The sequence below is a fragment of the Ahaetulla prasina genome, chromosome 2, assembly GCF_028640845.1.
Source record: "Ahaetulla prasina isolate Xishuangbanna chromosome 2, ASM2864084v1, whole genome shotgun sequence".
Classification (NCBI taxonomy): Eukaryota; Metazoa; Chordata; class Lepidosauria; order Squamata; family Colubridae; genus Ahaetulla; species Ahaetulla prasina.
This window is the reverse complement of record NC_080540.1, coordinates 98237379-98257204: the sequence shown is the minus strand read 5'-3', so window position 1 is coordinate 98257204 and position 19826 is coordinate 98237379. Positions and strand designations below refer to the sequence as shown.

General features: G+C 38.5%; 1 protein-coding gene across 4 annotated transcripts in view; it reads left to right on the top strand.

The window, feature by feature from the left end:
- FNIP1 (folliculin interacting protein 1) overlaps positions 1-19826 on the top strand; it is a 112315-nt gene that overhangs the window by 30054 nt on the left and 62435 nt on the right. For 3 of the 4 annotated variants that reach the window (XR_009153373.1, XM_058168510.1, XM_058168511.1), the window contains exon 2: positions 19199-19325. Coding sequence is in view for 3 of the 4 variants with exons in the window: in XM_058168510.1 (XP_058024493.1) it covers positions 19199-19325 (127 nt within the window). In the remaining variant the exon portion in view is untranslated. Of the gene's footprint in view, positions 1-9377; positions 10365-19198; positions 19326-19826 lie in introns of those variants that run through there. The other variant, XM_058168512.1, reaches the window with a different exon arrangement.

Genomic DNA, 19826 nt, shown 5'->3' with positions numbered 1-19826 from the left:
TTAGATCTGGCCCATGGGGACACCCTAGAAACAGCAAAGGACCGGTTTGCGGTACCTCTGCTAGCAAAAACAGAGCTCGGGAGAGCCAAGCGCAGCCCTCCCGAGCGCCGTTTTTGCTGGCAGTGTGCTCAGGCCTCCACCGGTGCCCCCAACACAAGTGATGTCGAGCTGGCCACACATATCTGGCCACCCCGAGATCAGACACAGCCCTGATACGGCTTTCAATGAAAATGAATTTGACACCCCTGCGATAGAGTAATTACATGCAAATAAGCTTGAAGTCATGCTTCTGCAGACTGAAAAGGGGTCATGCATGTTTATATTCTCATTTCCCATGCACGTTGAAGTTTGATAAACCATCATTTAGGGGAGTTCTTGACAAATATATGTACGGAAAGAAGCACATTCTTAAACCAATATCAGTTTAGCAGATGTATTTGCATTAGATTAACATCAAATCCAGAAGCAGATGTTCTTTGAAGTACCCCGACCCTCCCCGCACAGCATGCGAGGGGTCTCTTCGGGGAAAGCGAGTAGTCCCTGCAGATCGCAGGAGCACCCCAATAAGTTTTCCAGAAAAGAACTTCTCAGTAATCGACGCCCTCTTTCCCAGCTGAGTCTCTGAGGCACCTCTTGCTTGCAGGAGGAGGAGGAGGAGGAGGAGGAGGAGGAGGAGGAGGTGGTGGAGGGCAGCGTAAAGCAGTGCCACCTTATGCTGGTAGGCAAAGATAGAATTCTTTTTTTTCCTGTTTTCCTCCCCCAAAATTAAGGTGTGTCTTATATACTGAAAAATACGGTAAATATCTTTAGAGGTCAAGAATGAAGTGAAGGTGGCTTGGGTCCAAATCAGGCTTTAAATGAAGTTCTTTTCCTTTGTTTAGCATTTTAGGTACTATTTCAGGACACGGAAGAAATCTGTGTTTGCATATATCTAGTAAAGAGAAGAAAGGAATGAGAATAAACAAATAGGCATTGGTTTAGACTCACCAGCAGATGTCTCTTTACTGTAATTGATACCAGGGAGCAGGCTACCTCAATTCTGCTATCGGAAGTTGGGGATGGGAGGAGAGAATACGATTTCATTCGTTATGATGGTTCACTTTATTCGTTTTAAATTAGCAGGTTCATAAGAAAGTCTATGGCTCACTAAAATACTGCTTTGGTTTGTTATTATGTTTAGAATTCTACTTCCTGGCTATATTTTTATTATTTTGAATTTCTTTCTTTCTTATCCTTCCTTCCTTCCTTCCTTCCTTCCTTCCTTCCTTCCTTCCTTCCTTCCTTCCTTCCTTCCTTAATATATTTGCAATTTACATTGAACAAATGTTTTTGACAGATTGATTTTCATGTGTGTATATTTTGTCCAAACGTTGACAATCAGATCACTCTGTCAGGAAGAGGCACAGTTATTTCTAACAATCACCACCTCCCTTAAAATTGAAAGTCTTAGAATAGATGAACTAAAATTTGACATGATTCTTTCCCATATAATTTTTTTATGATTACTTCCAAACTCCCAAGTTGAGGAAGAGTCAGGTCAATTTTTGCCTAGTTATCATAGCTCTCCTTCTCCTTCCCTCCGTTGGTGGGTCATTGTTTTAAAAGGATTCACAAAACTCTTTTTGAAATAAGACAAAAGAGTGTGTTTTGGGGAATATTTCATTTGAAGAGTTGAGCTTTTTATGTAAATTACTAAGATCTAGAATGTTGGACTTCTGTATCCCAAAGGTGCTCTTTCAAGAGGCAGCTGGACATTCTTTGGTTTTCTTTGAACACATTTTGTTTCTCATCCAGTACTGAAGAAGCTTCATGGATGAGAAGCGAAATGTCTTCAAAGAAAAACAAAGAAAGTCCAGTTGCCTCTTCAAAAAGCACCTTTGGGACAACCGTGACCTGGATGACTTGAGAGTCTCTATAGACATTTGGACTTTTGTGTATAACCGAACCACTCAGGGTGGGCCCATTTTTATTTATTAATTAATTTATTATTTATATTTTTATACCGCCCTTCTCCGAAGACTCAGGGCGGTGTACAGCCAAAATAATAGAATTTTTTATTTTATTTTATTGGCCAAGTGTGATTGGACACACAAGGAATTTGTCTTGGTGCATATGCTCTCAGTGTACATAAAAGAAAAGACACGTCCATCAAGGTACAACACTTACAACACAATTGATGATCAATATATCAATATAAATCATAAGGATTGCCAGCAACAAGTTATAGTCATACAGTCATAAGTGGAAAGAGATTGGCGATGGGAACTATGAAACGATTAATAGTAGTGCAGATTCAGCAAATAGTCTGACAGTGTTGAGGGAACCATCCGTTCAGCAGAGTGATGGCCCTCGGGAAAAAACCGCTCTTGTGTCCAGTTGTTCTGGTGTGCAGAATAATAAAACAAAAATAAAATAAAAAAATAAAAAATAAAATAAAAAAATAAAAATAAAACAGTAACACAGCAATTAAAACCATATATCACTAAAAATCTAATTCAGTTTGGCTAAAAGTTAAAAATAATAGAATAAAATTATAAAAACCCTATAAAACCACATTAAAATTCCCATTAGGCCAGCCCTGCTCGATGAAATAAGAAAGTCTTGAGCTCGCGCTTAAGAATTTTATTCTTCTCAGCCCAGCAAAGATAGATGCAAAGAAATGATTTCAAGTAGCTTCTGCCCCAGTGATTCCCTATGGGAAAGGGAGTTTGGTGGAGTTTGGAATGCTGCCACTGCTCAATTCCAAGCCCTCCTCCTTCCTTATCATGTGAGTTCCTACCGGTAGCTAAGCATATGCAACTTGCCCCATGCTTCCTGGGCATGAGTGGAAAACAGAAAGACCCAGAAATAATCTGTTATTTTATTTCTCAGAAGAAGGTAGAGATGTTACCTCTTCAGATCATGGTCATTGAAGGTTGTCGAAAAGAATTGCAGATGCCATGCTCCACAGGCCTTCTTTGGCTTGTTTAAAATGTTTTGCTAAAATCCTGGAGAACCAACCAGCCCTCTGGGCAAGTAGTAGTAATACTAGTTCTATGAGTAGGTGCAACTGGTTTTTTTTCCCCCCTGCTTGCTCATTCATGTGCATTTCTTCACAAATAAGTGTTTTAATCACGGTAGAAATAATACTTATGCACATGAGAATTCTCTGCAGTGGCAGTTTTCTGAATCTGCACATGAGCAGGGTGTGCCAATGTTTCTTCCAATATCTTGAGTTTAATGGGTTAAGAAGAATGAATAACTGAAACTGAAAAATAGATATAGAACAGATTTATCTATGAAACTTCATTACAAAGTTCACTTGGTGGATTTAGGCCAGTGACTCTTTATCACACTGTCCTATATTAAATAATTCTTTTGTGGACAAAAATGGAATTTGTTGGGATGGTTTTGCATGCTGCCCTTGAACCCTGGATTAAAAAGGAACATTAATGGAATAAATAAAACATATGACAGTTCTTTTTTTTTAATGTTTACTGTATTTTCTTGGGCCTGACTCCTAAAGGGTAACCTTGCTAAGTGAGAAAAAGGATTATCATTTTAGGATTGTAGACACCTTCACTCTTAGATTGTACACTGCCATCTGCAGTTTTCTAAAATACAAAATAGAATATTTTATGATTTACAAAGCCAACTTTACCATTTGATTTTTTTAAATGAAATATTTTTATTAGTTGAGTAGCAAAGTGTAAGTAATTTTACTGTCAGCATAACTTGAGAAAGGATAAACCAAAGATTTAACTACTTGGCTAAAAGCTGCAAAATAATTGAGGTGGGAGGATTTTATCCACTGGAAATATAGCATGATATGTCAAGATGTCATCTTGAATTACACAAGATATTCTCTCCATCCCTTTCTCCTTAATTTGAAAGACACAGAAAATAATCTGAGATGGCCAAAAGAACTTTCATGTTGGAATTTTCCCATTCAAAGACTTTCAATTAAATGTATGTGCTAGTCTAGTCCTCCCTACCCAGTGCCTTCCAGGTTTAAGGGACTACAGTCCACAGAATCACCTTAGTTGTTGGCCTGGGAATTTTGGGAACTGTAGTTCCAGCACATCTAGAGGGTACCCAGTTGAAGATTGCATACTTTATTTGTGATGGATGTAGGGAAGGATTTTTCAGCTCCTTGAGTAGCTTGGGTGCACAATAAAATAACTGTTTGGTAAGGAGAGAAAATGGCCTTTTGTCTTGCAGTACCAGTTGGTATTATGTAGATTTGTTTGGTTTCTATTTATAAGGGATTGCAATTGGGAGCGGGATAGAAAACAAACATTGCTATTCCAGTGCAGTTTTAATGATTTGTGAGATTATTTCTCATCTATTTTGTGGCTGATTTGATTCACTGACTATTAAAAAAAAGCTTTTAACCCAACTAAACCTTTAGCACCCTTCAAAAATTATTCAGTGCACTCAGACTAGGCAAATAACTTTAATTAGAGTCGCTCTCAAGCATTTGAGCATTGCTTATGTAAAGTCTCGTAGTTTAGGATTCTTGTCTGAAAGTTGCTTCCCCCTTATTGATGGAAATGTTACATATTGAATTCTTGCAGAAAATAGAGCATGTGTGTTTACAACTTTTCCTGTCTTCAGACCACCAGCATACAAAGAAGAGATAACAGTTGGGTGTTCATGCTGGATTAACATGCCTTCTCTTGAAAGTTGTATTCAAAACGATAGAAGAACTCAAGAAACACCTGGGACTGTTAGGTTCCCAATAGCATATATCTCTTTTCAAAAGACTATCAACAATGGTTTAACATGGGTAAATACCATCCAGACAGAGATAAAACATACTATTTATTTATTTATTTATTTATTTATTTATTTATTTATTTATTTATTTATTTATTTATTTATTTATTTATTTATTTATTATTTTGATTTCTATACCGCCCTTCTCCCAAAGGACTCAGGGTGGTTTATAGCCCGATAAAACAACAGATACAAAAATTAAAAACAAATTTAAAAAACTAATTCAAATTTGGCTGAGAACTGTAAAAATCCAATAAAAACCCCATTAAAAACTATTAGGCCAGTCTTGCGCGATGGAACAGAAACGTCTTCAGCTCGCGTCGGAAGGTCCGGAGGTCAGGGAGTTGGTGTAACCCTGGAAGTAGCTCATTCCAGAGGGCTGGAGCCCCCACAGAGAAGGCCCTCCCCCTGGGGGTCACCAGCCGACATTGTCTGGCTGACGGTACCCTGAGGAGACCCTATGGGAGCGCACTGGTCGATGGGAGGCCACCGGTAGCAGCAGGCGGTCCCGTAAATAACCCGGTCCTATGCCATGGGATATATACATAGGATAAATGCTATACTAGCATTTATAGCAGCTTTCTCCAATGTGTTGCCCATCGCAGTGTAATTGCCATAATTCCCAGAAAGTGTAGATGTATTCCTTGCTGGTTGGGAATTCTGAGAACTACAGTTCATCAGGCCTAAGAGTCACTGCGTTGGGGAAAGCTGATCTATAGAATAGGGTAAACCTACTAAATCTTCAGATTCAAGTATGACAAGTTAGGGGCAGGATGCCGAGCATATTTCTGGAATTCTTCCAACCTTTAATGAGAGCTCTGCTCTGGGTCCCGTGAGCAAGAGGGAGGGGAACATTCCAAACTGCCATCCAGATGCCTTTCCCGAAGGGGTCTCTTTTCGCAACAGCTTCCAAATGGATCTAGAGCATTTCGAAATGGATTTCTTTTTTACCATCTTCTTCCTCCATGCCTGATTTCGGTCATGTTCTATTTTGCTGATGGAGAGACTGACAGAGTCATAGGGCCTTTACAAAAATTGTTTCCAACATTCTGCTGGGTTGAAAGAATAGAAAAAGTGTCTCAGAGTTTCAGTGTCATTTGTATCTTCAACTGTTTGTGAGGCTGGTCTCTGATTTCTAGAGCTTTAGTGGAAATCCCTTTGCATAATTCCCAGATCGTTTCCTAGACTGCAGTTGTGCCTTCTTTATAAAAACAGTTTTACAGTATGTGGATCCATGTAAAAGTTAGATGGCATATTCATGTAAACAAATATAGTAATATGTTAGGCTCACTAACTTTTTACCACAGCATAGCTCCAGGGATAACATTCTCATTTGGTCACGCTAAGAAAGCCGTATATATATACTTGCATGCCATGGTGGGTTTCAAATTTTTTACTACTGGTTCTGTGGGTGTGGCTTGGTGGGCGTGGCAGGGGAAGGATACTGTAAAATATCCATTCCCACCCTACTCCAGGGGAAGGATACTGTAAAATCTGCATTCCCACCCTACTCCAGGGGAAGGATTCTGTAAAATCTCCATTCCCTCCCCAATCCAGGGGAAGGTTTCTGCAAAACCCCCATTTCCTCCCAATCAGATGAGACTTGGGAGGCAGAGAATAGGTGGGGGTGGGGCCAGTCAGAATTTTTACTACCGGTTCTCCGAACGACTCAACATTTCTGCTACCGGTTCTCCAGAACTGGTCAGAACATGCTGAAACTCACCTCTGTTTGCATATAACATAACTTCATGTTAGCAATACAGGTGTTTGAATGTATGCTCTTTGGGTGTTCTCTTTTAAGAGTGTCTAATCAAAGGTAAAGTTTTTTTGATGTGTATTCATATGAGCACTATCTGAACCTCATTTAAAACTTGAATGCATTTGTACACATTAGAAAGAAACAGCCTATCCAGTTTACTTGGTTAAAGGGTTTAAAATATCTTTATAATAAAAAAAAGTTGAACATTTTAAGGAGTTAAGTGGGTTTTATTTATGAAGATTGTGTAATTCCAGCTTTTATTCACTGAATTAAAATCTATATAATTTAGGGCATGGGGTGTCAAACTCAAGGGGGGGGCGGATACAGCCTGCAGGACGCTTAGATCTGGCCCATGAAGCCGCTGTTTCCAAACAGCAACCCACAGTGCCTCTGCCAGCGAAAATGGAGCTTGGGAGGGCTGCGCACAGTGGCCCTATTTCACTGGTAGAGAGTTGCAGGAGGCTGTCACAGCCAAAAATGGAGCCCGGGGTCTGCACGGGGTCCCTGAGTTCTGTTTTCACTGGCAGAGTGATAGCAAAACAAGCTAGTAGCAAAAGCAGATCCTCCCCAGCCCTCCCCAGGTCACCAGAGGTGCTCCTGACACAAGTGACATCGAGGTGGCCACTCTCATCATGGCCATGCCTACCTGGCCCCCCAAAGTCAGACACAACCCTGGGCGGCCCTCAATGCAGTGATGGAATTCAACCAGTTCGCACCACTTTGGGAGAACCAGTTGTTAACTTTCTGAGCAGTTTGGCAAACTGGTTGTTGGAAGAAATCATTAGGGCAGAGAACCGGTTGTTAAATTATTTGAATCCCACTATTGCCTCAATGAAATTGAGTTTGACACTCCTGGTTTAGGGATATTTGGATAAACAAAGAAGCTGACTTTCCTTTAAACATAATTCTTCAATGTATTCATCAGAACCAACATCAATTTTATGAAGCGAACTATTTCCCTGTTCATGCTTAGAGAAAATTGTTACGTTTCTTTCTCAACCTCTGCCTTTTTTCTCTCTTTTGTACACATTCACAAACAAATCCAGCGGGTAGAATTTAAAAAAAAAGCAATTTTAAACATTTCTAAACCTTTCAAAATCAGAAAATCAAAATTTTAGATTCTGATCCCCAAAATCAGTCTGTATCTGTTGTGGGTCTACAGTCAAATCTTAATAACAAAACTGGACAGCAGCATGGTCACATCTTACTGAAAAAGGATATTTCAGAATTGGCATATGAATACAGTAGTTAATGCTTGGGGGAAAAACTACTACGTGTCTATATGTGCTTGTGTGTGTGTGATGTTCTTCCATGGAATTCATGGTATGATTTAGGAAATTCTTCAAGTGGAATCTGTCAATGTCAGAATTCTGTTTATGACCTAATCCAGCTATACTGATTTTCTCTTGGGAAAAACACTGGTTGTATACAGTATACATTGTATAAAATTAAATATGTTATATAAAATTAAGGAAGGCTTCTCATAGAAAAATCAGGAATTTTCCAAAGGAAAACATGACAAAAATGTTACTTGGTGTAGAATAATTGCATTTGCACAAGAAACAAGATTAACGATGCTCTGAAGTTGATGTTGGTGTTATTTATTTTAATGCTTGTTGAAATTATTCTGAACTCATGATTTCTAATAATAATAATAAAGTATGTAATCTTTTAATGGTTTTTTTAAAATTGGCTTCAAATGTACAGACCCATTTAAAACCCTTTCATTTGATTTTCATTAATCTTTTTTACTTAGACTTGTCCTTTGGATTTAAAACACAAATCAAATTATATGAAAACCATTTGGGAAATATTGAGGGGCTGCAGGACTGCACATTCTTACTCAGGAGTAAGCCCCATTCAACTCAGTTGGACCTGCTTTTGAGTAGAGTTTCACATTGCAGTTTGTTTAGTTTGTAGGACTTCTATGCTGCCTTGCTGTCAGGAACCCAAGGGTGTGTACATAGCATTCATTCTTGTAAATTTCCCTCGAAACAACCTTGTGAGGTAGGGTTGAGCTGGGTTGAGAGACTGAGCCATAGTCACAGGCAGAATGAGCTTTTGTGATCAAGAGTGAGTGGGAATCTGGTCCAGGCTGATTTAGTCCAGTGCCTTTATCACTATCCCATACTGAAGTAGGAGCACTCTCGCAGTGGATTATGAGTGCCTTTGATCAGAGGTGGGTTTCAGCAGGTTCTGATCAGTTCTGGAGAACCAGTAGAGGAAATTTTGAGTAGTTCAGAGAACCGTTAAATACCACCTCTGACTGGCCCCACCCCCATCTATTCTCTGACTCCCGGGTCCCAGCTGATTGGGAGGAAATGGGGATTTTGCAGTAACCTTTCCCTGAAGTGGGGTGGGGAATGGAGATTTTACAGTATCCTTCCCCTGCCATGCCCACCAAGCCACACCCATAGAACCGGTAGTAAAAAAATTTTGAAACCCACCACTGTCCTTGATGGTTTGCTTTCCCCCTAGCCTGAAATGTCTGTGCCGCCCCAAAGAGCGGTTATAAAACCTTGTTTACAGCTAGGAAATCATTGGTGTGCAGAAGTCTTTGAAACTGGGGCCTTTTTGCTGGAAATGTTAAGGAGCCTTTACAGAACCAACAGTGTCTGCTTTGTTCTTACAAAATATCCGAGCTTGGAGAAGAAGCTTTCAGGGCATATGTGTGTGTGGAGGGAAGGAAGGAGAGATTGGGGGGGGGAGAGGGAGGGAGAGAGGGGGAGGGAGGGAGAGGGGAAAACAATATCTTCTTTAAGTTAATACTTACTGGAGTTCTTCCCAGATGAGCAAGCAGGGTGAGAAAAAAAGCATCATGGGAAGCTTAATGCCCTGGCTTGTGCTAAATAATAAATCAGGCACTGAGATGAGGGCCCTGCATGGTTAAACAATAATCGCTTTATTTTCCTGCTGAAATAAATATACATGCATGTATGCAAGCAAGGCGGAGCTGGAATTGGCTAGCAGCCTCATTGCAGATCCAGGTAGCATCTACTGACAGCTCTGGGTCATGTGATGGCTGTTAGGGTGGCTTTTCCACTCCCAGGCTGAGCTTGTCAGCGAGGGGGTTGGTCCCCAGCATCTTGCAGCTTCCAAGAATGTAAGAAATGAGTAGAGAGGAAAGGACGGGGGGGTGTGTGTTCTGCTTTGTTGCCTTTCTCCCAGCACTCACTCTGCCTTTCTGACCCACCCCAGACTGGAGAGGCGCGGGATTGTCACCCCCGCCAGCAAAGAGCCTTATCACGAGGCTCTGCCTGTCTTGGTTTCCCTAAAGGAGGAGAAGAGATTAAATGGACCTTTGCGGTCAGCCTTGGCTGCTGAGGGGCACTTAGCCTGCTGATGAGTGAGATTGGGCTTCTGCAGGCACACTCTCCAGGAGGAGACAAAGGAGGTGGGGTACAATACAATCATGTTTGCTGTAGCCCACGTTCTGAAGCCACCCACAGGATGGAAAGGCAGGCTGTCCATCCTGAAAATACAGAGCAGCATCTGCCTGTGAATGGCCAGATTCTCCTTCAGGGCTTTCCGGGTTTTCTGTCTCAGGAATCCCCTGCACCGCTGACTTTTTTCCCCCCCTCTTGTTTGGGGGAATCCTGGCTCCCGAAAGAAGCTTCCTTCTGCATCTGTGGGGCTGCCTCTTTTTTTCTTTTTCTGCTACAGCGTGGAAACCCGCTTGTGTTTTCGTTAAATTCAGACTTCTCAAGCTGTCACCTGACAGTCTTGTGGTTCTGGATGAATGTGGATCATTTCTATTATTAACCTGATTTGGCAGCTGGTCTTAATAACAAGAGTTGCAGAAATTCTGAAAAGTGGAACCCGCTTGAGGGACAGAGATGCTTTCCAGGTATGGTTAAAATACTGTGGTATTTGGGCTACGTTTATTTAATGTAAATAATTGTGCAGATATAATGTGCTTTTTAAAAATAATAATCTTGTCTTGTAATAATTTGCTTATAGCACAATCCTGACTCAGAAGTAAACTCCTTAGGATTGACTTTTAGGTAGCCTTTTTTTAGGAGATTGGATAGTATATCTTTTGTAGTTCTTATAAAGAGATTTTAATCCCGAGGGCTGACTCCTGTTTAGGTCAGACTGCTTACACAGCAAGGACTATTCCCTAAAATAATTAACTGGTAAAAGTGTTCATGCATGCATTAAAGCTTTTAAAATTGTAAAAGATAAACTGGATACTTGGTAAGTCCTCATATGTTATCATACAGATTTATAGGGCATGTTCTTTCGAAAATTAAACATTTTTTAATTATGGGGCAATGCATTTAAGCACGTGGTTAACTTTTCCACTGGCTTGAACACAATTTTTAAAAAAGCTTAACTTGAGCTGGATTAATCCCCATTATCACGTTAATACGTTTAGTAGTGCCATAGTAGTTGAACAGGAAAAGAGTCTATCAGAATCTATATAATCTACCTTAACTGAAGCTGTTATATTGCTTTTTTTTTTTTTAATGGAAAATGGGAGAGCTTGAATCTGGAACACAAGCAGAGATGGAATTTGATTAGGTCCCTGGATAGTAGATAGAGGTGTGTGAAACCCTTTGAGTTTGACGTGTTTTGGGCACAAGCTCTTGTAGCTCAAGTTGTTCCAACTATTTTGGGGAGTGTTTCAGACCTCTTGAATTCAGATCAAATACTTGTTTTGAGTTTGAAATGCTTCTGGGATAGTTAGAACAACCCATTACAAATCTAGAACAGCTGTTTCAAAATTGAAATATTTTGTATACCGTTACTTAGATGTTGAAAAGAAAAACCCAAAGGGAAAAAACTGGAGAGGAAAGGCCTAACAATTGAGAGAAAGATGTGGAAACAATAAGAAAAAACAATAGGAAAAAAATTACGGGACCACCTGCTGTTACCTTATGTCTCCCACCGACCCGTACGCTAACACAGAGGGGGCCTTCTCAGGGTGCCATCCGCCAAACAATGTCGGCTGGCGGCCCCCAGGGGTAGGGCCTTCTCTGTTGGAGCTCCTACGCTTTGGAACGAACTTCCCCCTGGTTTACGTCAAGTGCCTGATCTTCGGACTTTTCGCCGTGAGCTGAAAACGCACCTATTTATTCAAGCCGGACTGGCTTAAAAGTTTTATAAAATTTTTAATTGGGGCTATTTATGAATTTTAGGGTTTTAAATTGTTTTAAATTTTGGCCATTTCTGTAATATGCTCGGTTTTAGTTTTGTTTTAATGTGTATATTGTGGTTTTTTAACTATTTGGCTGTACACCGCCCTGAGTCCTTCGGGAGAAGGGCGGTATAAAAATCTAATAAAATAAAATAAAATAAAAATAAAACATTCAGCATTTAAGGCATATAAACATTTAGAGGCAGATTAAAACATGTTTAATTATTTCTTTTAAGAAGGCTGTTGGATGAGGTATGGCACAATACCTGTATTCTATTTAAAACAAATAAAAGGTTTTTCCGTTAAGCTAATACAGCTAAAGTAGTTGTTGAGTAAATGAAGTTCACTTGTCTGATGTTTATTTATTAAATTTATATTCCATAAGTGGCATGACTCCCAGCTACTCCAAGCAGTTTACAATTATTAAAACATCTGGAAACAAAAAACAATGCAAAAATTAAAAAAACAATGCATAAGAACAACAATGGCAAATAAAACAAACACAGAAGGGAACAAAAAAGGAGAAAGGGGTACCGGATGTTCTCCCCAAAGCCTAGGCAAAAATGGCCTTAAAGGGTAGGAAATGTTCAAATTTTGGGGTGGGCAAGACTCATTCTGGAGGGCAGGCACTGCTACAGAGAAAGCACACTAGACAGGATCTAGACAGATGGCATTGCTTAATTAATGGAACCCAAATTGTACCAATCTGCTAGAATGAACCAGTTGAGTAGATATTATGAGAGACAGACAATATCTTAAGTAATCAAGACCTATATCATATGGGGTTTTACAGCTAATGACCAACACCTTGAATCACACCTGGAAATAAACTGGCAACCAGTACAGGTTGCAAAGCACAGGTGTTACATAGGCATACAGAGCCTTGCCCATCACTGCCTTCACAGCTGCATTCTGGACTAGCTGAAGCAATCTAGGTGGTCTTTAAGGGCAGTACAGCGTGTTACTATAGTTAAGCTGTGAGGTGACCAGAACACCACTGACTGTCTTAATCTAAGAAAGTGCAAAACTGAAGCTGGGCAAAAGCCTTCCTGGCCACAGCTGCCATCCGCTCATTGAGCAAGAGCTGTTAAATATAAGAAGACTGCATGCCATCCTTGAATGAGGAAGTGCCACTCCATCCAAGGTCATAGTTCGTATATCCCCAGATCTGGGTGATCCAAATAAACACAAACACTCGATTGGGGTTGGATTGAATTCAGAAATGGCTCCTTCCTATGGCAGAACCACACAGCTTTCAGGCATTGGGGCAGAACCTCAGTAGCCTCTCTTCTCTGGCTTAAAATCGAAAGATATAATTAATACCAGCGTGGTATCAAATTGAAACCAAAGTGGCAGACGATCTTGCCAGTGATTTCATGTGGATATTGAAAAGGAGGGGAGAGAGAATAGAAACTTGTGGTACCCCACAAGTAAGGGACCTGTAGGACAATCTTTCATCACCAACCAACAATGACTTACCTGAGTAGATTTAAAGTTCAGTAGTATTATATAGACACAGAACCTATCTGAATCCAGTGTTGATATAAATGCCCAATATAAAATATTTTATTTAAAAAGTATGCTGAGTCCCAGAAATGAAAAAAAAGCATTAAAAATGGTTGTAAGTTGTCATAGAAGCAGAAGCTAGAGTTAAGTGAGGATATGCAGCATCCTTCATCATTGCGTTATGCTAATTGAGCCTAATATACCAAGCATATTGTGCTAATAAAATTAACCTAGAGGTTGTGAGTACTTTCTCCCAATTATATTATTTTATTTTTAAATCTGGTAAATGCTTTTCTGCTAACCCATATTCTCCATGCTGCCAGTTATGAATTTTTTCATTAAAGCTGAATACATTAAATCACTTTTCATAACAAGCAATTTAAGCAGTTTCTTCTTTCAATAGCCAATGTGATTGTGATTAATGGTGAATTTTTGGATTGCACTCATAATTTGGGTTAAAGGCCACTGACACTATTATCACATATATATATTTTTGGTAAGTGTAATTCTTCTGCCCTCTGCTTTCTTACCAACCACTTGTGGATTCCAAATTACACATCAGCAATTACTCAAAGAAAGGGTAGCTTTTCAAGGTGCTACAATGTCTGTACTCTAATGTTGAGTCATACACCTATTTTCAATCTACTCTTCTGCCACAAACCCTCTGCATATATTACCAATAACAAATGTGACACTTCAAATTGAAATGCGCATTCATGTGCTATAGCACTACCAATATTTTTAAAGTCTACTGTATCCTAAATCCAAACTCACAATCCTAAACCTTGCTGTGTTACTTATTGTACATATATCAGCATCATAAAAATGAATGATACATGCAACAAAGTGTAATTAAATTATGTCTACTTAGCAAAAGGTTGCTCTCTTTATCTATTAGGATGCATTGTAGCTGGATGAGCTATAGTGCCTATCCTTTCCATTGTGTTCAGCAGTGAGCATTGTTGGAAAAAACCAAGATACCATATGGAATGGACCTGGAACCTGTTCTGGCATAAATGTTCCTATCAGTGTTCTAAAAAGGTGCTAACATGAAAGGCATGCAGAACAGATAAGCTGGCGTAAACTAAAAATAACATTTGCGTAGATGTCCTTAAAAATAGTTTGGACCAAGTGATTCATTGCCAGGCAGTTTTCATAACTTTAGTTAATATTATGTTGGAACAAATAGTCCTGATTGCTGTAACTTTCTAGATCAAAGCCATCATAGCTATGCATTATGACGATGTTAAATACTATTAAATTTCCTTTTGAAAGCATTAAGACTGATTTGAGGATACTTCACGTAGCAAATATTCCAAAATTATTTAAAAACATTTGTCTTGTACACAGAATTCATCAGCTGCCCATTTTAGCTTCTAGCACCCAGCTGACCTTGATTGATCTGGGGGAATAAACAGGGTCTGATTAGTATTTGGATGGAGAATCGCCAGCCTCTTAGCTAGACTGGGAAGGGGAAAATACATCCCAGAAGAAGACAGTGAGAAACCATTCCCATAAGGCTGCCAAAAATATTGCACGAGTCAAGCTTGACTGGAAGGCATATTTACTTTTTAGTTGAGAAACTTGGTTGGATTAAAGGAGTTGTAAAATTAAGACACACCTGTTTGCTCTTTTCCATCTGTAGAACAGGAACAATAGGCATGTGATAAAGAATAGGTATGAAGATCATTGTTGAAATAATTGTAAATTCATATTTTGGTGTGATAAATACAAATAAGAAATGGCATATTTTTCAGGTTTATAAATAAATGCCAGCAAGACAGGATTTAGAATAGTTAATAATTAAATATTTCCGTAAACCAGCATTTTTCAAACTTGGCAACTTTAACATGTAAGGAGCATGCTGGGAGTTGAAGTCCACATAGCTTAAAGCTGTCAAGTTTTTAAAAAACTCTGATCTAAACTATGGACAATTTGTCTATTGGGATTTTTTTTCTTTTGTTGTTAACGAAGATGGTATCTAAAGACCCCAGATGTCTTTATATTTTAAAAACCTTGTGGTAGAAATGCTATATAGAAAGGAATAAAAGAGCTAATGATCTTAGTAAGAAATTGGAGCCTTGGGATGTAATTTGTATGATCAAAGTTAAAAGTGTTCAATATCTTTTTTTAAAAAACAGAATCAACAGTTCAGTGTACCAAAAGACACATTTTCACCATAACTTGTAAATTTCCCTTGTAAACAAATCAGGTGTTAACTTTTTTTGATAGGGAATCAACATCATCTATGGACTGAAAAATCTGTATAGGCCACTTCAGTATGGAGAATGATAGGTAGTAAAAATTTGGAGATCTGCATACCAATTTTGCTTAGCCATTAAATTCTATTTGATCTACTCACTGTCCTCAATCAAGCCATCTCAGGATTATTATGAGAAAAAACTTTGAGCAATTTGGAATATAAAGCTATAGACAGATAACAGTATTTTAAATACTTTAGTATAGCTACATTATTCTTAATTTTATATATCAGGGGCAGGCAACCTTAAATACTCAGAGCCACAAAGGTCCTAACCAGAAGCTCCCCATCCATTAATCGGAAGCCTGCCTCCACCACCATAGAGTCTTCTCCTAGCACGGCATCTTTTTTCTTCTACCTGTCCTAACCAAAAGCCCTATCAACTGTGGAGGCGACCAGTGACAGGGAGCTGCAGGGTTGAAAGAGCCACATGCGGCTTCAGAGCTGCGGGTTGCCAACCCCGGTCTATGTAATGCTTTAGTCCTATTATATGTTTTGTGTTTTATGAACCAATGAAATGAAATAAGAGGGAACAATAAATTGGAATTACTCTTCCTCTGATTTGCCATATGTCTATTGTGTTTCTAGTCAGATTTGTTTGCTGCCATTTATTTTCATTTTAAGTGAGGATTTGGAACCAGCATATTCATTTTAATCTGACAAGAGTTGGGTGAATTATTCAGGTTCTTCTGGTAGATATGATTAAAAAATTTTATTCAGATGATTTTTCTAACTGGATGTTACATAATGGTTATTAATTTATTCTACATTTACAATTTAATAATGGGGACAGATATTTAGAAATAATGCCTATCCCCAATTCTTACCAAAATACTGCCCATTTTTGGCTTTTCATTTTGAATTTTCATCTTAAAGCTTGGACATAATAAAGTTTTACAAATGTGGAATTAAAGATAAGCTTTTAAAGCAAAGCTCACAATTCACATATATATGAAAAAAGCCCTAAACATTTCTTCAGTTGCATTCAAAATTTGGAGCAGATCCTATCTCTTGATGATGTTTAATATTGCATTTGCTGAAATAATTGCTTTTAGGCACATTCACATGTCTGCAGACATGCTTCTTGGACAGCTGTGAGAATCCAGTTGTCTGGCCTCTTTTATATCCTTGCTGATCTTCCTGAATATCTTCCTCTGGATTTGCCACTTCATTTTCTTTGGATTCCTGGGATGGTGCTGCAGCTGCCAAAGAATGTTTATAGACGAAATAAGAGTCATATTATGTAACGCCGTTAATAGTCTGCTGGAATAAAATTATTCCAGCCCAGAGGTAGTTAAAATATCATGAACATAGCTGGAGAAGTAACCCAGTTCACTGTAGTTGAATAACATATGCTGATAAATTCAGCAGAATTCTCTGTTTGGTTCATTTGCCTCTAAAGAGGTTTTTGGAGATCTTTCTGTCTGTCTTTTTGTCAAACAGCCATCAGGTCAGGTCCAAAAGCTAGTCAGTTGAGTCCACATTCTAACCTAGAGTGGGTAGGAGAGCATCAGAGGTGGCTTCCCAAAACAAATAATGTAAGTAGCAAGGGAGGGAAAGCTTGAGGAACATGGCTGCTGGAATTCTTTCCAACCTCGCAACTGGCACGGGCCATAAGAAGCACCTCTGTTTGTGCCATATTGCGTCAGTATTGGGATTTCTTCATGTCTGCATTTGTTGATATGTGTGTGTCTTCTGGAAAGAACAGGATGGGCTCCACATGGTGTGCTTTGGTTTAGGAGGGAGGAAGGGAGCTCAGAATGGAAACGTTGGTAACATTTATGATATGTTCTTAACATATGATGTTGTCCAATTGCTTCTTCTGTGGAGGTGCATTGTAGGAAATATGGTGATTCCCCCCCTCCCCATCCACAGATAAAAGGCTATTTTTGAACTAGAATTTTATTTTGTTAGTGTCTCTCCCTGTGCCGAATCCAATTCTGTCATCTCAGATTTGGGGAATTTTTGTCTTGTGGGTGGTTACATAGATAAGCAAGGGTCCAGTCTCCCTATGTAATTTCCATTGGAATAGAAAGAGTTCAAAAGTCATTGTTAGCTTAATAATATTTTGAGGTTTGTTCTAGTGGTTAAAGCACCAGTTTGGAAACCTGGAGATCGTTAAGTTTTAGTTTTGCCATAGGCATGAAATCCAGGTGGGTGATTTTGAACCAGTGTTTCATAAATCTGTACTTGTCCTTTTGATTTTATCTAATTTTTTTTTGCTTTTTAACACTTTTTTTTTGTCTTATGACCCAATAACTCTTTTTGTCTCTCATTTCTCTTTTCCTTTTAAGAATAAATAGCGGTACCATGTCATTCCTTATTAAGTGGCTTCCTATTTCCCTAACATGATTTCTGAAATATTAAACATATTGCTTATTTCTAAACAAAAATTGCTATGATTGGATTAGATTCTATTCCATACTACGCTGTGAAATTTTCAGTTATGCAGTGGGATTTCTCCCCCATCCCCCACTCCCATGAGAAAGTCCTCTATTCCTAATGCCGGTGGAGATTCTCTATTCCTGACCTTCTAGATTAGAGTTTTGATGATGATAATGGTGAGGAAAATAAGAGGAATCTTTATATCAGGAATTTCATTAGGTTGACATGCAAATAGACCTCACTGTAATCACTTTATATCTGTTTAATGGTAAAGAAGAATTGTAATAGTAAGTTGTAACTGTAGCTTACATGAGTAGCAGATTTATAAATTTGTGGAAAGACTGTAAGTCTTCCAATTAAACATTTATTCTGAGCCAATGGATCTTAAATACATAGTTATAATAGTAACATTGAGCTTAAATGGACTCCAGAGGATGGTAGAGGACAGGAAGGCCTGGAGAAACCTTGTCCATGGGGTCACGATGGGTCGGATACGACTTTGCAACTAACAATAACAACAGATATTAATATTGAAGTATGTTTGTATTGCTTCTGGATTTCCTTGCAAATTCTAAGAGCATTAATGTTTTTTAAAACTTTGGTAGATAACCATTGAATACAATGTGATACAGTATTGTATGTATGGAATTCTTTATTGAGTAAAGCAACAGTGCAAAGCAGACATGTTAAGGTTTATTATTTCTTTTCTTTTTGGTGGTGGTGGGAATTAAATTGAATGCTTGCCGTTTGTTTCTGTGCTACTTTTTTCTGTGATTCAGGCTACAGTATATTTCTATTATGCTTCCTCTTGGAATGGCAGACAACCTTGCCTCTAAAGTACTTAGGGAATTATGTTGGCATTTTTTGGCCTGAGCCTCTGTTTTTTGTCTCTGTGTTTTTCTCAGAGGGGATTTACAAGGGGATAGTTCAGTAAGATGTGATGTTCATTCTTGATCATTATGAAACAAATGGATTAGCTGTGGGAATTCTATGATCATAAAATATCTTTGCGGGAAAGTATTTATTATAAAAGATGCAAGACAAAAAGATCCAATAAGAAACCTTTTTGAATCTCTTTATCCCCCATAGCTCTTTCTATTAATAACGATTCTGCTTTTAATGCATATATTACGATAGTATTGCACTGTGTATTAACAATAGTGATGCCACATTATTGTAAGAAATGTTGTAAACAACAGTTAAAGTTACTGATGCAGTTTGATCCATTTACACCAAAGTTCAAAAAGATCTGGCTCATTAATTGTTGTGATTGTCACTATCACCATCATCTCTTCTTGATAGTATATATAAAGACATTAGATAGTTAACGTACTTAATGAAGCCACAACTAATGTGAAATTCTTTTCCCCCCCTCCCTATCTTTTTAAAGCTGGCCTTTGCCGGAGTTTAATCCAAGTCAGATCCGACTAATCGTATACCAGGACTGTGAAAGAAGAGGGCGAAATGTTTTATTTGATTCCAATGCCAAGAGAAGAACTGAAGATGTGTCAATCTCGGTGAGCAACCTAATTCATTAAAACGTAATACACTTGGCACACTGCTTAATGCTACATGTGCTTAATCCATGTGGGCTTTAACATTCCATTCTTTGCACTGGTAATAACTGCACTTTTAAGGTAAATGTTTATTATTGCCATGTTTAAAAATGATTGCATTCACACATTAGATATATGCACAACTCACTAAATTGCTTCTGGAATGGTTTTGTATGGAGGAAGTTTGTCATGGTCTGGACTGGGAATATAATATAGCGAGACTTCTCAACATTTCATTCTTGAATCTGCAAGCTTTGTACAATCCCACAATATATTACCGTTTCAGTGATTGTTCTAAATTGGTATTAAAGATTAATATTCTAAGGGTTAGGTACTGTCTATCTTGAATAGAATAGAATAGAATAGAATAGAATAGAATAGAATAGAATAGAATAGAATAGAATAGAATAGAATAGAATAGAATTTTTTATTGGCCAAGTGTGATTGGACACAAAAGGAATT